Source organism: Micromesistius poutassou (assembly GCF_964030765.1).
Source record: "Micromesistius poutassou genome assembly, chromosome: 8".
In the NCBI taxonomy this organism is placed as follows: Eukaryota; Metazoa; Chordata; class Actinopteri; order Gadiformes; family Gadidae; genus Micromesistius; species Micromesistius poutassou.
The window spans coordinates 17,176,528-17,193,965 of NC_140278.1; the positions used below are offsets into that span (position 1 = coordinate 17,176,528).

General features: G+C 43.9%; 1 protein-coding gene across 2 annotated transcripts; it reads left to right on the forward strand.

The window, feature by feature from the left end:
• Positions 1-6,760: 6,760 nt before the first annotated feature.
• tp53inp1 (tumor protein p53 inducible nuclear protein 1) lies at positions 6,761-16,587 on the forward strand. 2 transcript variants are annotated; one of them, XM_084472081.1, is made up of 4 exons: positions 6,761-6,945; positions 8,658-9,013; positions 12,044-12,593; positions 12,787-16,587. In XM_084472081.1, exons 2-4 carry the CDS (start codon positions 8,887-8,889, stop codon positions 13,034-13,036), a joined length of 927 nt encoding a protein of 308 aa, XP_084328207.1. In that variant the 5' UTR covers positions 6,761-6,945; positions 8,658-8,886; the 3' UTR covers positions 13,037-16,587. The 2 variants fall into 2 exon arrangements, with proteins under 2 accessions (XP_084328207.1, XP_084328208.1); XM_084472082.1 differs by lacking the exon at positions 6,761-6,945 and adding an exon at positions 8,181-8,200.
• The last annotated feature ends 851 nt before the right edge of the window (positions 16,588-17,438 follow it).

The window sequence follows — 17,438 nt, forward strand, 5'->3', positions numbered from 1 at the left end:
CCTTGACTGAAGACCTTCCGGGTGTCGGAAACCATTAGGAATGTGTGTTCGCTGTTTGCTCCCTAGAGCACTTCCTCTTTAAGTAAATGTCCTCCCCAAGAAGTGTTTTTCCGTACATAATTAAAGAAACGTTTTGCAATGACGCATCAGAATCTTAAGGAAGGGTTCTGTGTTTAGCGGTGCTGGGGCTCTCCCGTCACACCAGGAGGACTGGATTCCCAACCCCAAACCTAGGGTGTGTCTCTCTGATCCATCAGTTGGTCATCCACATTTCAAAATACTACGTACAATACTCACTAGATAAAATGTGGTTATTATTATATACAATATCATTTGAAGTTAGTAACTAGTTTCATTTTTGGGATCATTTCACAACTTTTAAGTTTGTCAGGCATTAACTAGCAGTTTGAGTTGAGTGTGATATTATAAATACAAGGAGGTCAAACATGGAAGACTCAAGAGTATCACTGCTTCACAACCAATGACCAGCGGCTTCCTAGAGTCTGGCCCGCCCCCCTGCTGTCCTCTGCCCAGCTGATGCAACCTGGGAAGAGTATGTCACTCTCCCTCACTGGAGAGTTTTCCTCTAGAATAACATGTTTAGAACAAAAAGGGGATCAAGGAGGTTTTTAACGAAGATGTCGCACATAAGAGAAGCACTAAGCTATTTCTTAAGCACCATTATAGGCAGTATTTTATGCTTTTATTTGTATGTTAACAACTCTCTGTATGGAAATGATTGCCTTCCACTTGCCACTCTAAGGATTTCACTCCTTGCGTGTGTGTGTGTGTGTGTGTGTGTGTGTGAGTAGATTTTATGGAGCATGCATCAGGCACATGCCATTCTCTCTGTAAGTCTGTTTGGCTGTGAATTCTCACACCAGAGGCATAAGTAACTCCCTGACCCACATTCTGCACCAAGTGAAACAGCCTGCGACTGGCTCACTCACACACACACACACACACACACACACACGCTCACACACACACACACACACACACACACACACACACACACACACACACACACACACACACACACACCACAGATTATCAGGGCAAGACACAGGGCCAGGAAGGTTATGATAACTACAACAAAATGGCTACATGGCTGTTAAGATGGAGGATGTGTCTTCTCAGTAGGATCTGTTTGTTCTCCCACTGAAACCACACAGTTGCAATAGGAAATTGAACAAGTCAGCACAGGCAGAGTTTTGCAGCTTTAAAGAATAGAAGGCATAGGACTTGTGAGACATTTAAGATGTTTTAGACCATGTTATTGTTCAACCTATTTGTTTCAGTGATTAAATTGTGACTCAAAATAACCCTAGGTGTAATTTGACCAATCTGTTTGACTTCCACTTGTATTGACTTACACGTTTCCCACTTGTGATTGGTCAAGCAGGCTTAGCTGCGATTGGCTTGAATGGATAAGGCCATTCGAATCCAAGTCCAATCTAATCACGCCATAATTCTGCTCTTTTACAGCAGAGTTCCAAGTCCCAGTGTCAACGGGTTTCCTGAAACATCTTTTCAAATGTCACTAACCTCTGAGGAAAGAGTAGCACTCCCTACAGACCATGTTGTTGTGCTCAGCCCAAACAAAGGCCACCAACATCTTTCCCTTTTTAACTTTTTAACAAGTGTGTAACAGATGGTTATATAAGTGGAGAGTTACTGCAAGATAATATAGCTAGTCTGCTGCAAAAGTGTTTTAAGTTAAAGAAGATGTTTGTGCATAATAGTACACACACAGTGGTATCTGCAGGAACTAAAAATACCTTCCACGATCGTCTATGTTAGTCTTTTAAGCCACTACACAAGTAGCTTTCACAATGTTGTTCACAATGTCACAATTCACATGAATTGAACATTTGGAGCTGTACATGCCTGTTTCTGTGGCCTTTGATAACACAGAGGAACGTAAATCAACATGGAGGTTAGGAACTAGTGAGGGTGAGGAACTACTGGTGAGGAACTACTAAATGATCTCTCTTGGTCGGCGGGGATGCCAGGTGCAGCCATCAAGGGTTTTGGGCCTTTCAATGGGATTGGATCTTTCTTACACTACAGATGTTTTTATGTGTTTTTAATGGGATTTAAACTGAGATGTGTGCTGTGAGAGAAGTGTCCTGATGGAAGGAATGCATCAGATTGGTTGTATTAGTAGCCCTGCATGCTGTGGTGGGTATAACATGCCGGTCCCTGTGGCTCTGAGTACACAAAACTGCCCATGTTTTCCCAGAATGCTAAACACATTCTCAGGACCTTTGACACCAGCTTCCTTTGTTGTGGTTTCGCTGTTTTTGCAGTCCACTGGCTCCGCCCACTCACTGCACCAAACCACCCGTTTACATTTTTTTAAATACATTTTTTAAAATACATTTTGGGAACATATTTGTTGAATTACGATGAGATAATGCTATGGAGACAAGCATATAGCAGCAGAGACTACACATAGTTCCCAAAGGACTGGACAAAAACAATGTGTAACAAATTTTTACTTGGTAAGGAACCAAATATATTTTATCCTATCAAAGTTATAATAGCATTTAAAGGGTATTATACACGTTTCAAAACACCACCTTTTAGAAGTGAAAGCGTATCTGTGCTGATGCGTGTGTCAGTATGTCAATGTGTGTGATTTGAAAAACAACTACGTAGACAGAAAGGCAGACATGATGGTTGTACATTTACTTCTGAGGACAGAAACATTATGTCCCTGTCCAAAATATTACAAATACTTTTGATTGTAATTGACATAAAATTTACATATAGATATAGATAGATATAAAATTAAATATAGTTTGAATATTGTTTACAAACTGGCCTAAGCGACTGAAAGCCAAAAGGAGTGTGTTCCCATGTGCTTATCTGGTAGCGGACGGTGTTGTGCAAGCCCAAACCTCAGCAAATATTAGCCAGATTATGTAAGGCAGAAATGTTGCCCACGGAAAGGGAACGTTAATGGGTTCGAGACTCATATATGACAAATGGCAATTATAAAAGCAGATAAGACATCTTGTCCCTACAGACGCACAATGTCAAACAATATGTTGGTTTATTGTTGAAGGTGCAGTGTGTAGGATTGGGTGGATGCTATGGTGATTGCAACCAACTAACCCTCCCCCTTCCCTCCCTCCCTCCCTTTTAAGCGATGGAGGAGAAGCTACGGTGGTGTGTACTGGCCTGTAAGGTTCCAGAAGGTACTGCCAAAATGATGGCCTCCTCTACAACAGCATCGAGTAGCCAACTGTCAAGGGATGAGGGTCCCTGATACATTTATAAATTATATTTAGTTATAGTCTGTAAAACTATAGGTCATAGCTTACAAGTAAAATCACAATTATGATAGTTGATTGCTCCACATTGTGGTAGGGTTTTGCTTTTGACAGAACAAAACCATTTGGAATAGAGCAGACAGTACTGGGCTATTGTAGCAACATGGCAGTGCAACATGGCGGGCTCCATGAAAGAGGACCCACCCCCTATGTAGATATAAAGGGCCCCTCTAAGGTAAAAATATATATTTTTATTTCTTAAGGGATTATACACTGATTAAGACACCTATATATATTATCATAGTTTGTACCGCTAGATGCAACACAATTCTAAACACTGCTACACCTTTAAGTTAGCTGCTGTAATTATTATGTCTCTTTTAATCTTCACCTCAGTTTTTTTTCTTTTTCTTTCTTTAGTCCGGCGGGGGGGGGGGGGGGGGGGGGGGGTAGAAGGTGTTTTATAGGACATGAAAACAACATTGAGGTGAGGTGGATGTGACGCAACAACTGCCATGGGAGAGCAATAACATCTTATCACTGCCCGGAGGTCAGGACATTACAGGTGTGGTATGTTGTTGAATGGAAATTTGTAGTTTGTTTTCTCTGTATTCATCGTGTGCTTTTCCAATGTGTGTGATACAACAGATTGTATGACTTACACTTGGTGGTTCTACGACTGAACAACATAGGCGAGTGGGTGGGAGGTTGTGGGCGGTAGGAGTCACTCTTCAGTACACAAGCTTACACAGCAAGGTTTGTGTCACAAGGACTGTCATAGATGTGTTTCTTGGTGACCCGAAAGGCAGAGCCAGTCTCAGTGGCAAGGGCAAATGGCCTGCTTATCATTTAAGATATAAAATGTATATTAAGGCTATTATATGTATTTATACCACAGTATTGTTGAATCCTCGATCAAATACAATCTACAAGAGGTTTCCATGACAATGCCGAAACAATATATTAAAAGAAATTTTTAATTTCAGTTGATTCAGTCGATGAAAAACTATAAATATATTGATGAGGTTAGCCTAACCCTAACCCTATTGACGAAAGGAATTAATATCTAATCACAGATAGTGACTGTGTCAAATTACAGGGGCAACTTGCCCTGTTTTATTCCTTATGTAGTCAACATTATTATGTAGTTAACTGGGATTTTGTGTTCCCTGTGCAGCACCATAGGTTGAACAGGATATTAAGATTAGAAGCATTTGAGAAACTGTGAATGACAACTGAGTGAACAATGCAAGTCGTTCTCTTAACGGCAAACCAACTTTAAATCTGGTCTTAATTAATATAACGTTATAAGCCCTGGGTGTGTGTGTGTGTGTCTGGGCAGACATGAGTGGCTCTTTGGAGATCTCAGCTTGTGTTAAGATGACATGTTTGGCTCTGACCTGATCATGGTGTTCTCTCTCTCTCTGTCCATTTTGTGGACAGAGAGGATGTGGACACATTTTGTGGACACTCTTTTGAGTCTCTCTCTCTCTCTCTCTCTCTCTCTCTCTCTCTCTCTCTCTCTCTCTCTCTCTCTCTGACCTGATCATGGTGTTCTCTCTCTCTCTGTCCTTTTTGTTACTCTCACTCTCTCTTTTGAGTCTTTCAGTTACTCTCTATCGCACTCTTTTGAGTCTCTCTCTCTCTCTCTCTCTCTCTCTCTCTCTCTCTCTCTCTCTCTCTCTCTCTCTCTCTCTCTCTCTCTCTCTCTCTCTCTCTCTCTCTCTTTCTGCCCTAACTGCCAGGCTCCTACACACTCAGGGTGAGGCTTGCCATAGTGCTTTGTCTGGGCACATCCACGGAAGGGAAAGATTGTTCAATAAAACATGTTTCTTTATCTCAATTGGTCCAGGTATGCGTTCGAATAAAACACCTTAGGTTTTCTGAAAGGTGCTCCTTTATACATCCAAGATATTATTATCATCATCATTACAATTATAAGTATCATCATTACTATTAGATTGTTTTTATCATTAGGTTTATTATTTATGTTATTATATATATATATATATATATATTATGTATAACAAATATTTATAGTCAAGTTTTTGTATTAATGTTACGTTTTGTATGAATGAGAATGTAAAGGACATTGTAAGACATGATGCAATGTTGCATCATATTTCTCTATGCATTTATATCTTTCATTCATACATAATCTTTCCTAAAACCAACCTTTTTCCTAAACTCACATAGTATGGTATTATCAACAATGTACTTCTATGGTATGTCTGGTGACTCCACACAAAAAGATACACCACACAAGCCCAAGCCCAGATGGTTCTTTGACTAAGCAGCCCAAAATGTTAACACCTGAAAGAACTGAAAGAACAATGGTTGACGAGGTCAAGGGTGGAGCACAGAGAGAGACGCGTGGCCCTGCGATGACCGGCCGGGGCAGAGAACCAAAGCTCCAGTGACAGCAGTGGTGGTTCAGCAGCTTTTTTAGGAGGTCTTTGTCCTAAGCGTGTGCCCTTTCCTCCAGACTGTAGAGATAAGCCCTACCCCCAATTCTCCAGGCCAGGGGGGTGACCTATCTAAAACACACCCCTGACCTAGATCGTCTGTCTGCCTTGTCCTCTCAGCATCCTCCTGGTCCAGAGGTCCTTCTCTCAATTCAACATCCCAAAAAAGTTAGATGTTGTATGTTGTGTTAGTGTGTAATGTGGATGTGGATCAAGGGTCATTAAGCTACCATCCATCTATGAAATACTCAATGAATAAATGTGCTCTGGTAGATTGAATAATGCCAACTAATAACATATACTACATATTAGTGTCATTGTCTGGCAGGATGAATATTTCCCAGACAAAACCCTACACAAAGTAGGTGTTGTGGGCCGTTCCCTCTAAATCCAGATCTTATCTAATCTCAAATTCCAAGCGAGTAGGGCTTTATGTTTATAGAGTAGGCCTAGGCTAAATGTGTTTAGGCACAAGTTAGGTTTTTCTGGCCAATCAATAACAGATGAGTGGGTAATTGCTTTTGCAGAGGCATCCCTCTGCAAATCCTTTAAAAATACATTTTTAAATATATTGAGAACAGAAGAAAGGTCAAACTGGTGTCTGAACCAACGCAATTGTTTTCCATATACGTCAGGTGTTTTATCACCGAGTAACTGCAAACCTCAAGGCCACGGGTAGAATTACCTTATATAGGCTACTATTTAGCGTGGTCTCACTTACGCAAGAAATTAACAACGAAGTTGTATTGATTTAGTGTTTTTCCCAACATATATTTGGCTTTGGATATATATTTTTTAAAAATCAAAATATATTAGGATATATTATATCCCAGAGCCATACGGTGCTTTGCCAAGACATGCCCTTTTCTGGAGTCGGTCACGTGCGTTGGTGACAGTCACTCAGAGCGAATAGCGACCTCTGATTGGCTCTGTGATTTACGACTCGTCCCTCCCATAGGCGGGCGCAGCGATCAGCTGTACTCCACAACAATAACAAAGCCAGCAGTTGGGACTTCGGAAACGGCGAGAAAAGTAACGAACATTGACTCCGAATGTATAGTCCCCAATAATATATTTTTATTTCTTCTGCGAAGAAACCACGGTCTTTATATTATCCAAACAAGTAATCTACCTCTTTAACAAGGATTTATATTGAAAATCATTCGTTTTTTAACAGTTTACATTTTTCCTTGCCGCAGGTGAGTGCTTGTTCTTTGTCTCCTTAAACATCAACTTTTATTGTTGACCGTTCAATAAATAATACCTATCGTTTCGCATTGATCTGAGTGTGAGGGTAGACCGTGGGTCCGAACCGACTACCTTCGGAAGTGAACGGGTGCTTTTATGTGGAACAATAGATCCGAGAGGCCTGCTCATAAATGTTCGGATATCGATGCGCTGTTCGGCCGATCAGCCCGCATCATGCACAGGGTTGGGTGGAGCAAACCCACGGCAAGATCTACCGCCTAAAAATAACGCGAGTTGGTTAAAATAGCACGACATATAACTAAAGAAAACTTAACGCTAAACAAGCTACATTACGCCCAACGAGTGTAGAGTTACAGCGCAGCCTCCGCCTCCTCCTCAGCCCGCCGCCGAACCCCGGAGAGGCGGTCCCTGGCCCGGCCCAGACAGACACCACCCGATATGCTATGCTATTTTAAATTTGGCCGGTCATCACCGTCATTAATCCTGTTAAAATCAGTTATTTCTCGATCCAGACATGCCCAATATTTTAGTCGTTACATGCCCAGTGCCCACTGTGCGTATGCGGGCCTGCCTTGCATCCCCTCCTCGCAATACACTCACAACAGAATGTAGAGCATTACGTAATGTATGTTGTTGTACCGGACCTTGGCATGTAAACACAAGGCCTGCTGTTGTTTAGCCACCCGGGTCATTGCTTAACCTCTAACGCAGAGCCGACATTGTCCTGGATATATAGGGCCTCGGTTGTGCAGCACATCATTATGTAGACGATGATACTAAACCGGCGCTAGCCTGTAATCGCATTAAGTGCAGCGCATCCAGTCAGTGGCCTCTTGAATCGAGGCAAAAAAACAGCGTGAATGAATCGCTTTTGAGCGGAACAGGTGCAGAAGATTAAAACTCGGCTGTTCGTCAGGACGCAGGCCTACTAACTGCCATCCTTGTCCACCGACCCCATAGCCCAGCTGCCGTCTGTATCGGGCCCTTTATAAGCAGAGTAGGCGCAGGCTCATGCCAGCTCTGCCAACTGCACTGTCTGAACAGGCGTACAGAACCTGACAGTCAACCGCTCGACGGACGGCAGATGACACACAGATGACTCATTAATTATTTTCTTTAGTAGGGTAATGACTACGTAGCCTTCTTTTCACGCTAATACGTCTACTCCTAGGGTAGTTGAAAAGTAGAAGAGGTCTGCCTCTTCCTACCCAGACCTGAAAGACAACAAAGACTTCGAAAATAAAGGTTCGATCATGTGTTTTTCCCGGATGGTTTTGGAATGCTTTGTTATCTTTTATCTTAAAATGTACTTGGCAGACCTCCATGTAAATGTAGACTGCTTCATGCAAATTAGCTCAAGAAACGGATTTAGGAACCGGTTCATTATTTTGCCCCATGTATTACTCAGCTGAGCCCATTGGCTATAGACTAGTGTGCAGGTCTCGGCGCCATGATACGGATGTGATTTTCTTTTGTTGATAAGGCACTACTGTGTTGTCATAATAGCCACCATAGGGGTTTCCTGTCAAGCCACAATCCTTCACTTGAGCTTGAACTATTTCCCTCATTAGGGCATACAAGGTTTTAAACATGTTGTAAACATGTTATTGTATCAGATGGTGTTCTGTATTTCCATCGTCCACCAGCCCTTTCCTGTGTCTGATCGGTCTGTAACCCAAACGCTCTCTGTGTCTCCACGCAGGGCCTTGTTGTACTGTATCTTGCACTGATCGAGGAGACGCCCGGGCCTGAAGAGAACATGTCCAGACCCTGCCCTCTTCTGAGCCTCGTATGATCCCAGACCAAAACACATTGATGCACTTTAGCACCTTCCACGGAGCCTCCTCCCAGCCCAGGAACCGGCAGCTGATGAGCCAGACATCCGGCCCCCGCCCCAACCCAGGCCCCCGCGCGCCCCCCAAGGCCCCGGGATGTTCCAGAGGTTCGCCAGCGCTCTGTTCGGAGACGACGAGGACGATGTGAGTCGCCTCGGTCGGCCAGGACAGAGTGAGGAAGATGAGGAGGAGGATGAAGATTGGATCCTGGTGGACTATCTGGGTGAGTGCCTCGTCACACACATGCAGACACACACACACACACACACACACACACACACACACACACACACACACACACACACACACACACACACACACACACACACACACAGCCAATGAGTTTGACAAGTTTGTCTAATGTTTTTTTTTACTAGTCTAACTAGTTTTACTGAAACTCAAAGCAGCATAAATATATTTTTTATCTACCTTGATTGTATCATTGGCTTTCTTTCTGCATATTTCTGCATGTAAATGAATCAGAAGTAAACACCTGGTGGCGAGTAGGACAGAAGACAAAAGGCCGTTGGCCAGTTATGGAACACAAAGTCCTGTAATTACACACAATGCCAGAGAGGGCGGCGCCGGCAACAAATATCCCTGCAGACACACGCAAAACAACACAGACCCTGAGGAGCCCAAACACAAACAAGTTGTGCCCCTTGTTTTGCATAGACTGAGACAGAAAAAAACACTTGTGTCTCTTCCTTGCCCATGTTCCCCATTTTCAGATGCTGCCCCCCCCCATTCCCATGAGGCTCTCTGGTCCTACTGTAGTTAAACTTGCTGGTTTATCCAGACACACACACACACACACACACACACACACACACACACACACATTGTATTAAGTACAGCCATTAATAAGGAATTCACAGGGTCTATAAATGAAAGCAGACCTAGTACCTAGGGGTTGACCAGGGTAACATCTTGGCAAGGTATTCAGTCTGGTCCAGACTTGCCCCACCACCACCTCCCACCCCTCTCTTATACCCGACTGACCCCATCTCTAGTTTCAACGGTCTGTGAATATCTTCAGATGCCCACCACCCAAACCCCTGTTGACGTCCGGGGAGGAGGTAGTGGGAGGGATCTCAGATGGTGGAGGGGAGGGGCTTCTGTGCCTGTCCCTGAAACGCCGCAAGTGTCAGAGAGACCAGGTCAGACAAAGCCAAAGGGGGGGTTAAATATAGCCTCTCGTGTGGCCAGAGGTAACTGGCCTGGTGCGTACATTTATGGGAAGGCAGTCTATTAAAAGTGCTGCGCAGGAGCCTCTAAACAGCCCATGACACCTGTAGTGCTGGTCTGGGTGTTCAAACTGGGTGCTGCCGTCACACCTGAAGGATTTTAATAATACCTTTAAAAACAGGCATTGGGTTTGTTTGCTGAGAAAATAGCCCTGTGGCCATTGTGGATTGTGGAGAGTTGAAGCGGAGCGTCTGTTTACCTTGTGTGGATTGTTTTCCTAGCTCCCATAATGACACGCAGCTCTCACTCTCCCTCTGCTAGGGACTTTAACTGGACACCCCTGACTTCACCACCACCAGAGAATCGCTTGTTAATTAGTGATTGATCCAACCTGCTTCTCCCTCAGCACTTATCTAGGCAAGACATCCGTGTTGCACTGCATGCGTGTCGGGTGCCCTGCATGTCTTCCTTCCATTTAACCCTGTAACTGATATATATTTGGATATATTACTTATATACAGGGACATCAAAAAATGTACCTTTCTTTTTACAAAAATGAGTCTGGAAGTCCTTCAATGCAGTACAATACCTCCTCCTTGCACGTGTACTCTTCCCCAATAGCACCTGTTCATCAGCATTGTCCGCATTCAATGCACGACACAGGATCACACCAATCCACCAGCCCTCTTACCCTACACTGCTTTGTTCTGGAAGTATAGGCTGCCTTCTGTGTACATGCGTGTTTAACAGCTGTCTCTGACACACACACACACACTTGACAGGATTACGTGCTAATTGCTTGGGACAGGGATGAGGTAGGCAGTTATCGGTTTGGAGTTATCCTACTGCCGCGCTTAGTGGGATAGAAAAGCATCATCAACAAGGCTCCTTGCTCTTCAGAAACACAGCAGCTTGCCGGTAAACTGTGCAGGCGCCCTGTGCAGGCGCCACCTGCATGATGCCTTAAGACCAAGCAGACGGTGTCACATGACACCGATGTGTGCTCTAAACAGACACTGAGATGCACGCTAGCTGACTAATGTCTCACGCACACGCAAATCAAATTTAAGATAGGTAATTAAGGAGCGTGTAGGGCAAGGTATCCCGCTGAACATCAGATTTGACCCCATAACCTTTCAGCTTGGAGTCCCCCTAACCACTAATGAGCCTATCCCGCCCCACAATGCAAGTGGTTACACAAACATTTAGCACAGTAGCATAACGAATCCTCACAGAGGATGAGGGCCATGGGTGTCTTTGTTTGCAAGTTTAAGTTAAAATGAAGTAACTTAGAACATAAAGGTGGAAGCAGACAGCAGGGTCTGTGCTGGACAAAGAACAGACATCTCTGTTTGATTTCAGTTCTGTTTATGGGCCTAGTGGGTTATTAATAGAGTCCTGCAGACCTCCAGCACTAGAAGCAGAACTCCAGCCTGGCTGTCAGCCTCTGTTCACACACATATCTGTACATTTGATTACTTCCTGTACTTTTCTGTGGTAACTGATGGACTGCATCCCGGGCATGTTAGAGTTGGAGACTATAGCTCTGTTACCCAGAATAAGTTGGTGTGACATCAACTTGTGAGCCACAAACAACATCATGTGAGGAAAATATAAGAAAAAAAATTATAAAAATAAAATAAGATAAGGAGGCAGTACTAAGAGGGGCTACCTTTTATGTCTTGTCTCATAGTATAAAGCTTGGAGAGAATATCCGTTTTCTACAGTCTGCAATGCCCCCTGCTGGTAGGGTGGCCTATAAGATATACTGAGATCAAAGTCCCTAAAGGTTGCGGATATGGCACTGTGTTTCTGGGTAAACCCTTTGACCGTGCGTTTATAGCGGGTAGAGTCTGAGTACGACTGGGACCACTGCGCAAATGTGGATTTCAAATTTGTCCACAACCTCTACAAAACAAAAGTTGAAGGGATTCGAACCCATTACATTTTTTTTGTAGGTACCATGGTACAACAGCGCACTTTACTTTTACATGATTTTCAGTTTTTTCCTGTTTCCATGAGGCTGTGGTCTTTCTCATCCGGGTTCGTGTTTGTCTCTGTGCAGCGGACGCGCGGGCCACCTCGGGCGGCGCTGGCCTGGCCGGTGCTCCCGCTGGGCCTGTAGGCCAGGACGAGGAAGACGACGAGGAAGGCCTGGTGATGGTCCCCTCGCCGATGGCCACGCCCAGCGTCCGATACGCCTCCTGCACCTCCCTCAACTCCATGGCCGACACCGACGCAGAAGGGGGGCCCGAGGATGAGGCCGACGACGAGGATGAGGACGAAGAGGAAGATGAGGAGCAAGAGGAGGAGGGGGGTTTCCTGCGTCTGGGGGCCTGCGCCCTGGAGGAGAGCTGGTTCGTGACCCCTCCCCCGTGCTTCACGGGCCGGGGCGGCAAGAACATCCAGCTGGAGACCAGTCCCCTGGAGAACCTGCTGATCGAGCACCCCAGCATGTCCGTCTACGCGCACCACAGCCCCCCGCGACTCAGCCTGAAGCCCCTGCCCCGCTCCCTCAACCTGGAGCTGGACCGCAGCCTGGGCCTGGCTGGGCCCCCCTGCTCCTCGCCTGGGAAGGAGAAGGGCCGACGCTCCCTGGACAACACCCGCCACCGGTAGGACTCATGTCTTTTAGCGTTTATCCAAAGCCTCCATCAACAGATGTAGAGTTCGTCTTTTGTCTTCAATGATAATATAAGCACTGAATGACTTTTCTTCTCCATGAAGTCCATTATTAAAGTGACATAATAGTTATGATGAGTCAACATCCTGAGCGCCCTGTGTTCTGCTCTGCATCGCCCCCTGCAGGCCGGAGATGGCAGACAGCCAGCGTCGCCCCAGCCTCCACACGACCTGCTTCGCGGCGGCGCTCTCTGCCCGGGCCAGCCTGCTCCAGCAGCAGGGGCAGTCCAGGGGCCGGCGGGCCCAGCGCAGCCAGCCCCTCTCCCGCAACACCATGCGGCGCGGCAACCTGCTCTGCCACCCGGCCACCAGCAAGCAGGGCCGGGCCAACACCATGTACCTCCACCAGCCCAACCAGAGACACCTCAACTACTGAGGGATCCTGGCGCCGCAATCCACCGTGGTTATCCTCATCACAATCACCATCATCATCATCATCATCATCATCATCATCATCAGTCCCCAGCGCCCACCCACCGTTCAACCAAGAATACAATCCATTATGAAGATTGTGTCAGTATAGGAAAGACACCATAACCAGCCTTCTGCCAGAGAAAGAGCCATGTCGTTCACGACCAAAACCAAACACACCAATGCAAGTCTTTCTATCTGGTTGGTCTACCACACTTGAAGTTGGGGCTGGGGACAATTTAGAGGAGTTAGATCAGATGTCTTGGGGGGGTTCCAGTGGGCTGGAAACAAGGGAAAATAAACAGACCCCACAGGCTAGTGGCTAAAAGTGAATTTACTGTGCAAATGTCCATCCATCCATCTATCCCGCAAAATGTCTGTCATTCTCATCGCCCCAATCCATCGCAGTCGTTTTTATACACCGGCCATTTTGTCAGTCTCAACCGTCCTGACCCCCCCCCCCCCCCCCCCACAGGAAGCAACCTGTTCTATTTTATGGACTCCATAATTTGTAGTATCAACGCTGTAGGTCACTTTACTTATTGGCACATTCACCGTCTCCATACCAGGACAGCCACAGAGAGATCATGTGTTAGGAGTTTGGGGGAGGGCTTGTGATGTCATTCAGAGGTTGTGTAGAATCAGGGGGATGAGGGGGCCGCAATACGCTTGGCAACACTGTGGGGAAACTTGATTGGACAGAAGGAGGCTTTTACTTTAGTTAAGCTAAACCGCCTGTTTGTTTCTTATTGTGTGTTAATCCCAAGTTGACTAGATCTCACCTTCTCCCCTACAGATAAAGTAGGGGGAAAACCCAATATACAATCAAATTGTTCAGTGCAATACAATACATAGAATCACAAAGTCAAGTGTGCACTAGCCGCCACTGTCAGAGGTTAGGGAAGTGAGGATCCTGTTGTTGGAATGCAGCAGACAGTTGGAAGGAGTGGAATGGGCTGAACATGCTTGGCTTAAGACCAGGGCAGGATCTGATCGGAGACCAGCACCAGGGTGCAGGACTACGGTCTAATCTTTCCTCCTGAAAGATTGAGTTTTGGAAGCTTTCACCTCGCTCTATAGTTGCTCTAGGCATCCATTGTTGGTTGCATCACCTTTGCGTCCTGCAATGTTTATTTATGGACATACTTGACATCGACATTATGACCGCTCTCAGGCGGTCTCTCCTTGGGCTTTTAGGTGAAGAACGCCTTGGACTTCTTAATTCAGTAATCTTTGACAATATTTTAAAAAAATAAGAGGTAAATATTACTGGGTTAAATATCACTTAACACATTGTTTTAAATGGTAGCTTTGAGAAAAAAAGAAATGTAAAAACGTATTTAAAAATGAAAAAAAACTTCCAAAATATTTTTGAAAAGAAAAAAATATTACATATCAGTATGAAGATGGTATATATGCGTCTGTTATCTTGAGTAGGTATGTTTGGTTATGTCTGGTCACGTTAGTGTGCAGCTTGTTGCATGGTTGTAGAATTGTTAGCATACAGATGGGTAAAAGAAAATGAAAAAAATATTTTTTTCCTTATTATTCTTATTACTATATTGTTGTGTTCTATAAAAGTATATCTGCAGTCCACTTCTCAGGGTCACGGACAGTCACCTATACTTGATGGCTGATAATTGTCTCACATGGGGGCCTTCCAGACTCTGGTCCCAGTTTGAGATCCCTAATGAAATGTTAGTAATCAACGATCGTCTCCCTGCACGTCTCAAAAGATTTGATTGGTCCCAGGACTGTGAAAGTAGATTTCTTAAGCTCTCAATCAACTGTAAGATGGAGGGAAATGGTTGGTCTTTTATCAATGTGTATTTGTTCTGTTTGGTGTACCTCATATGGTTAAGAGTTGTTATTGTATGCCTTTTACCTACCTTTTATTTCTTTTGAGTTACTAACCTAGTTCACATTTTCTGTTGAACGGTAAAATATTTGAAAAACCAAAAAAGTTGCAATTATCTTTAAGTTTAAAGTACTCGTTAGTACTGTAGTTACTTTATTATTTTTTGCTTACTAGGTCTGGGCTAAAGGGTGGCTTGGTTGCTGTGTGAAAACAAACAATAGTCTTTCAGGATCCCAGCAACACTGCAAAAAGAATATGTCTATAATCATCTTAACAGACCACTGAATCAGGTATTCAGTCTTAAATGTACCTTTTCTTACAAGTAGCACTATATTACATTGAAATGGCAAATTCCCTTCTTTTTTTAAAGCAATTTCTCAGCTATGTGACCATGACAAGTGAATGAACAGAATCTAAAAAAAATATTTTGTTACACTTTTTTATTTGTTTAGATTACTGGGCTCATTACAAGATTTAATAATTTAGTACGGACACCATTTGAAGTGGAAGTTCTAAAACTCCAAGTCAGTCCAAGTCCTGTCAGTTATTATCCATATTCATGTTTTCTATTCAAATCTGTTGGCTTGTTTTTCTTACATTGTTCACCTCTGTGATCGTAGCACATACCTTTAAAAAACAACAAAAAGAAAGCCTAGCCCATGTGTATTAGAGCATGGCAGCGAGGCACAAACAAATCGTGTTATGTGTTAGTATGGTTGAGTGTACATACATGTATTGCTCGTGGAGTGACTCTCACTGTCGTATTGAATCTTTTCGTTTTGAAGCGTACATGTGATCAACCTTTTGTGGTCGTCATAGAGCCGTCTTGATCTTTTCACCTTGCGTTGGAATGTTAAAAAAAAATAATAATTACAAGTTGTTAGGGACAGGAGAAAATGGAGGCGTTGCTTGGCGATCGTCTCCTTTTTTTTTTTTTTCTCCAAGGGAATTCTGGGAGGAGGAGGAGGCCTATTTTGTACTCTTCTGTCCACCGCTCCATGGTCAGACGTGGATCATGAAACTAACAGGGATTTGTATTGTTTTTGTTCAATGCCTTTGAAATTCTGCCGTCACGGATCACGTGCCTTCCCGGGGACAAATCATTGTCGTCGACAATGTGTCACTGAATAACTTTGAACTCAACGTTGTGTCCTGAATTGGACACACACACAAACGGACACACAAATACACAACAGACATACAGACATCAAACTAAAACTATGCACCACTGGAGGTAGCTTCCTCCCTCTCTGTGACACCCCCCCCCCCTCCCCATGAACCCTTGTACAGCTTTTATAGACAAACAAAACAATGTAGCAAGCCTGTTTCCTCTTGTTTTCAAATACGTGTGAAGAATATTTTGTGGCATTTTTGTTTCTCATCAAGTGTTACTTTTATTTTTTTGCTTTTATGTAGTTTACTGGAATAATACAGCACTTTGCCAAAAGAAAAAAAAAAGTTGTAGGAATTATATGGTTATTGTTTTATTTATCAACATATCTGGTCTTTTGTGTTTTAGACATGAACAGTTTGAACAGACTGAACAGTTTGTTCTGTTATGGTCAGAAACTGAAACGTGGGGTCATCTATGTTCAAACTATGATAGTTAATACATGTGATCTCTAAATGACTTAAAATAAATGTTTTCATACACATAATCCTGTGTTTGTTTCTTTAAAAAAAATGTCATCTGTTTATAGTGACTGTTAAGTACAAGTAATACTATTTCTTAAAGTATATGAAATATATGCAATATATGCATATATGCAAAATTTCAGTGGCGTGTAGATGTGCCCCCCGATACTGTGCTATAGTCGTCCCTTCCCCCGTTCCCTTAATAACTGCACACTGTATGGTTAACATCAAGCAGCAGCCATGGAGTTTAATTAGTAAGACGAGCCTCGCTGTAACTCAAGAGGTTCACATCGATTTGCTTCATACTTGCCCTGCACATTAACTGCGGCTTCCAACCCAACAGCTGCGGTTCACGTGCTTCTATATGCATGGAAAGGGCAGCCCACTCTGCATCTAAAACTCACGTTAAATGAGGTCTTATTTTAAATTGATCAACTTTCAGTCATCACTTTCAGTCATCACAAGTCTTTAGCTCATAGCTCCATAAGACCATGAAATTAACCAACAAAATGTCTGCATCCAACTTGAACTTTGACCCTGAACAAATATTAATTATGAACACATTTCCATGAAATACTAGCAAAAATACAACAACATTAAAACAGGCTGGAGGTGACCAAAATATCTCTGCAGCATTAAAACCCCAGTGGCAGAAGTACAACAGCTTGGTAGCTCATATATGGAATAGAGAAATATAAAGATTGGACCAATCTTTACATTTGAAATGTCTAAACAAACCTCCCCTGTATGGCATGTGAGTTGGCGTGTGAGTTGTGGAGCTTTATATGGTCATGTGGTGTAAATGGGAGCGTAGGTGGAGCAGCTGCATGGAGACCTCTCCCTCCGGCCCAGGAAAGACCCCCCAGCATTGACC

Bases quoted from the DNA above. Each gene is read 5' to 3' on its own strand.
- tp53inp1 (XM_084472081.1), top strand. From the start codon at position 8,887: ATGTTCCAGAGGTTCGCCAGCGCTCTGTTCGGAGACGACGAGGACGAT. The intron at 9,014-12,043 runs GTGAGTGCCTCG...GTCTCTGTGCAG, and splicing joins GATCCTGGTGGACTATCTGG to CGGACGCGCGGGCCACCTCG. The intron at 12,594-12,786 runs GTAGGACTCATG...CGCCCCCTGCAG, and splicing joins CTGGACAACACCCGCCACCG to GCCGGAGATGGCAGACAGCC.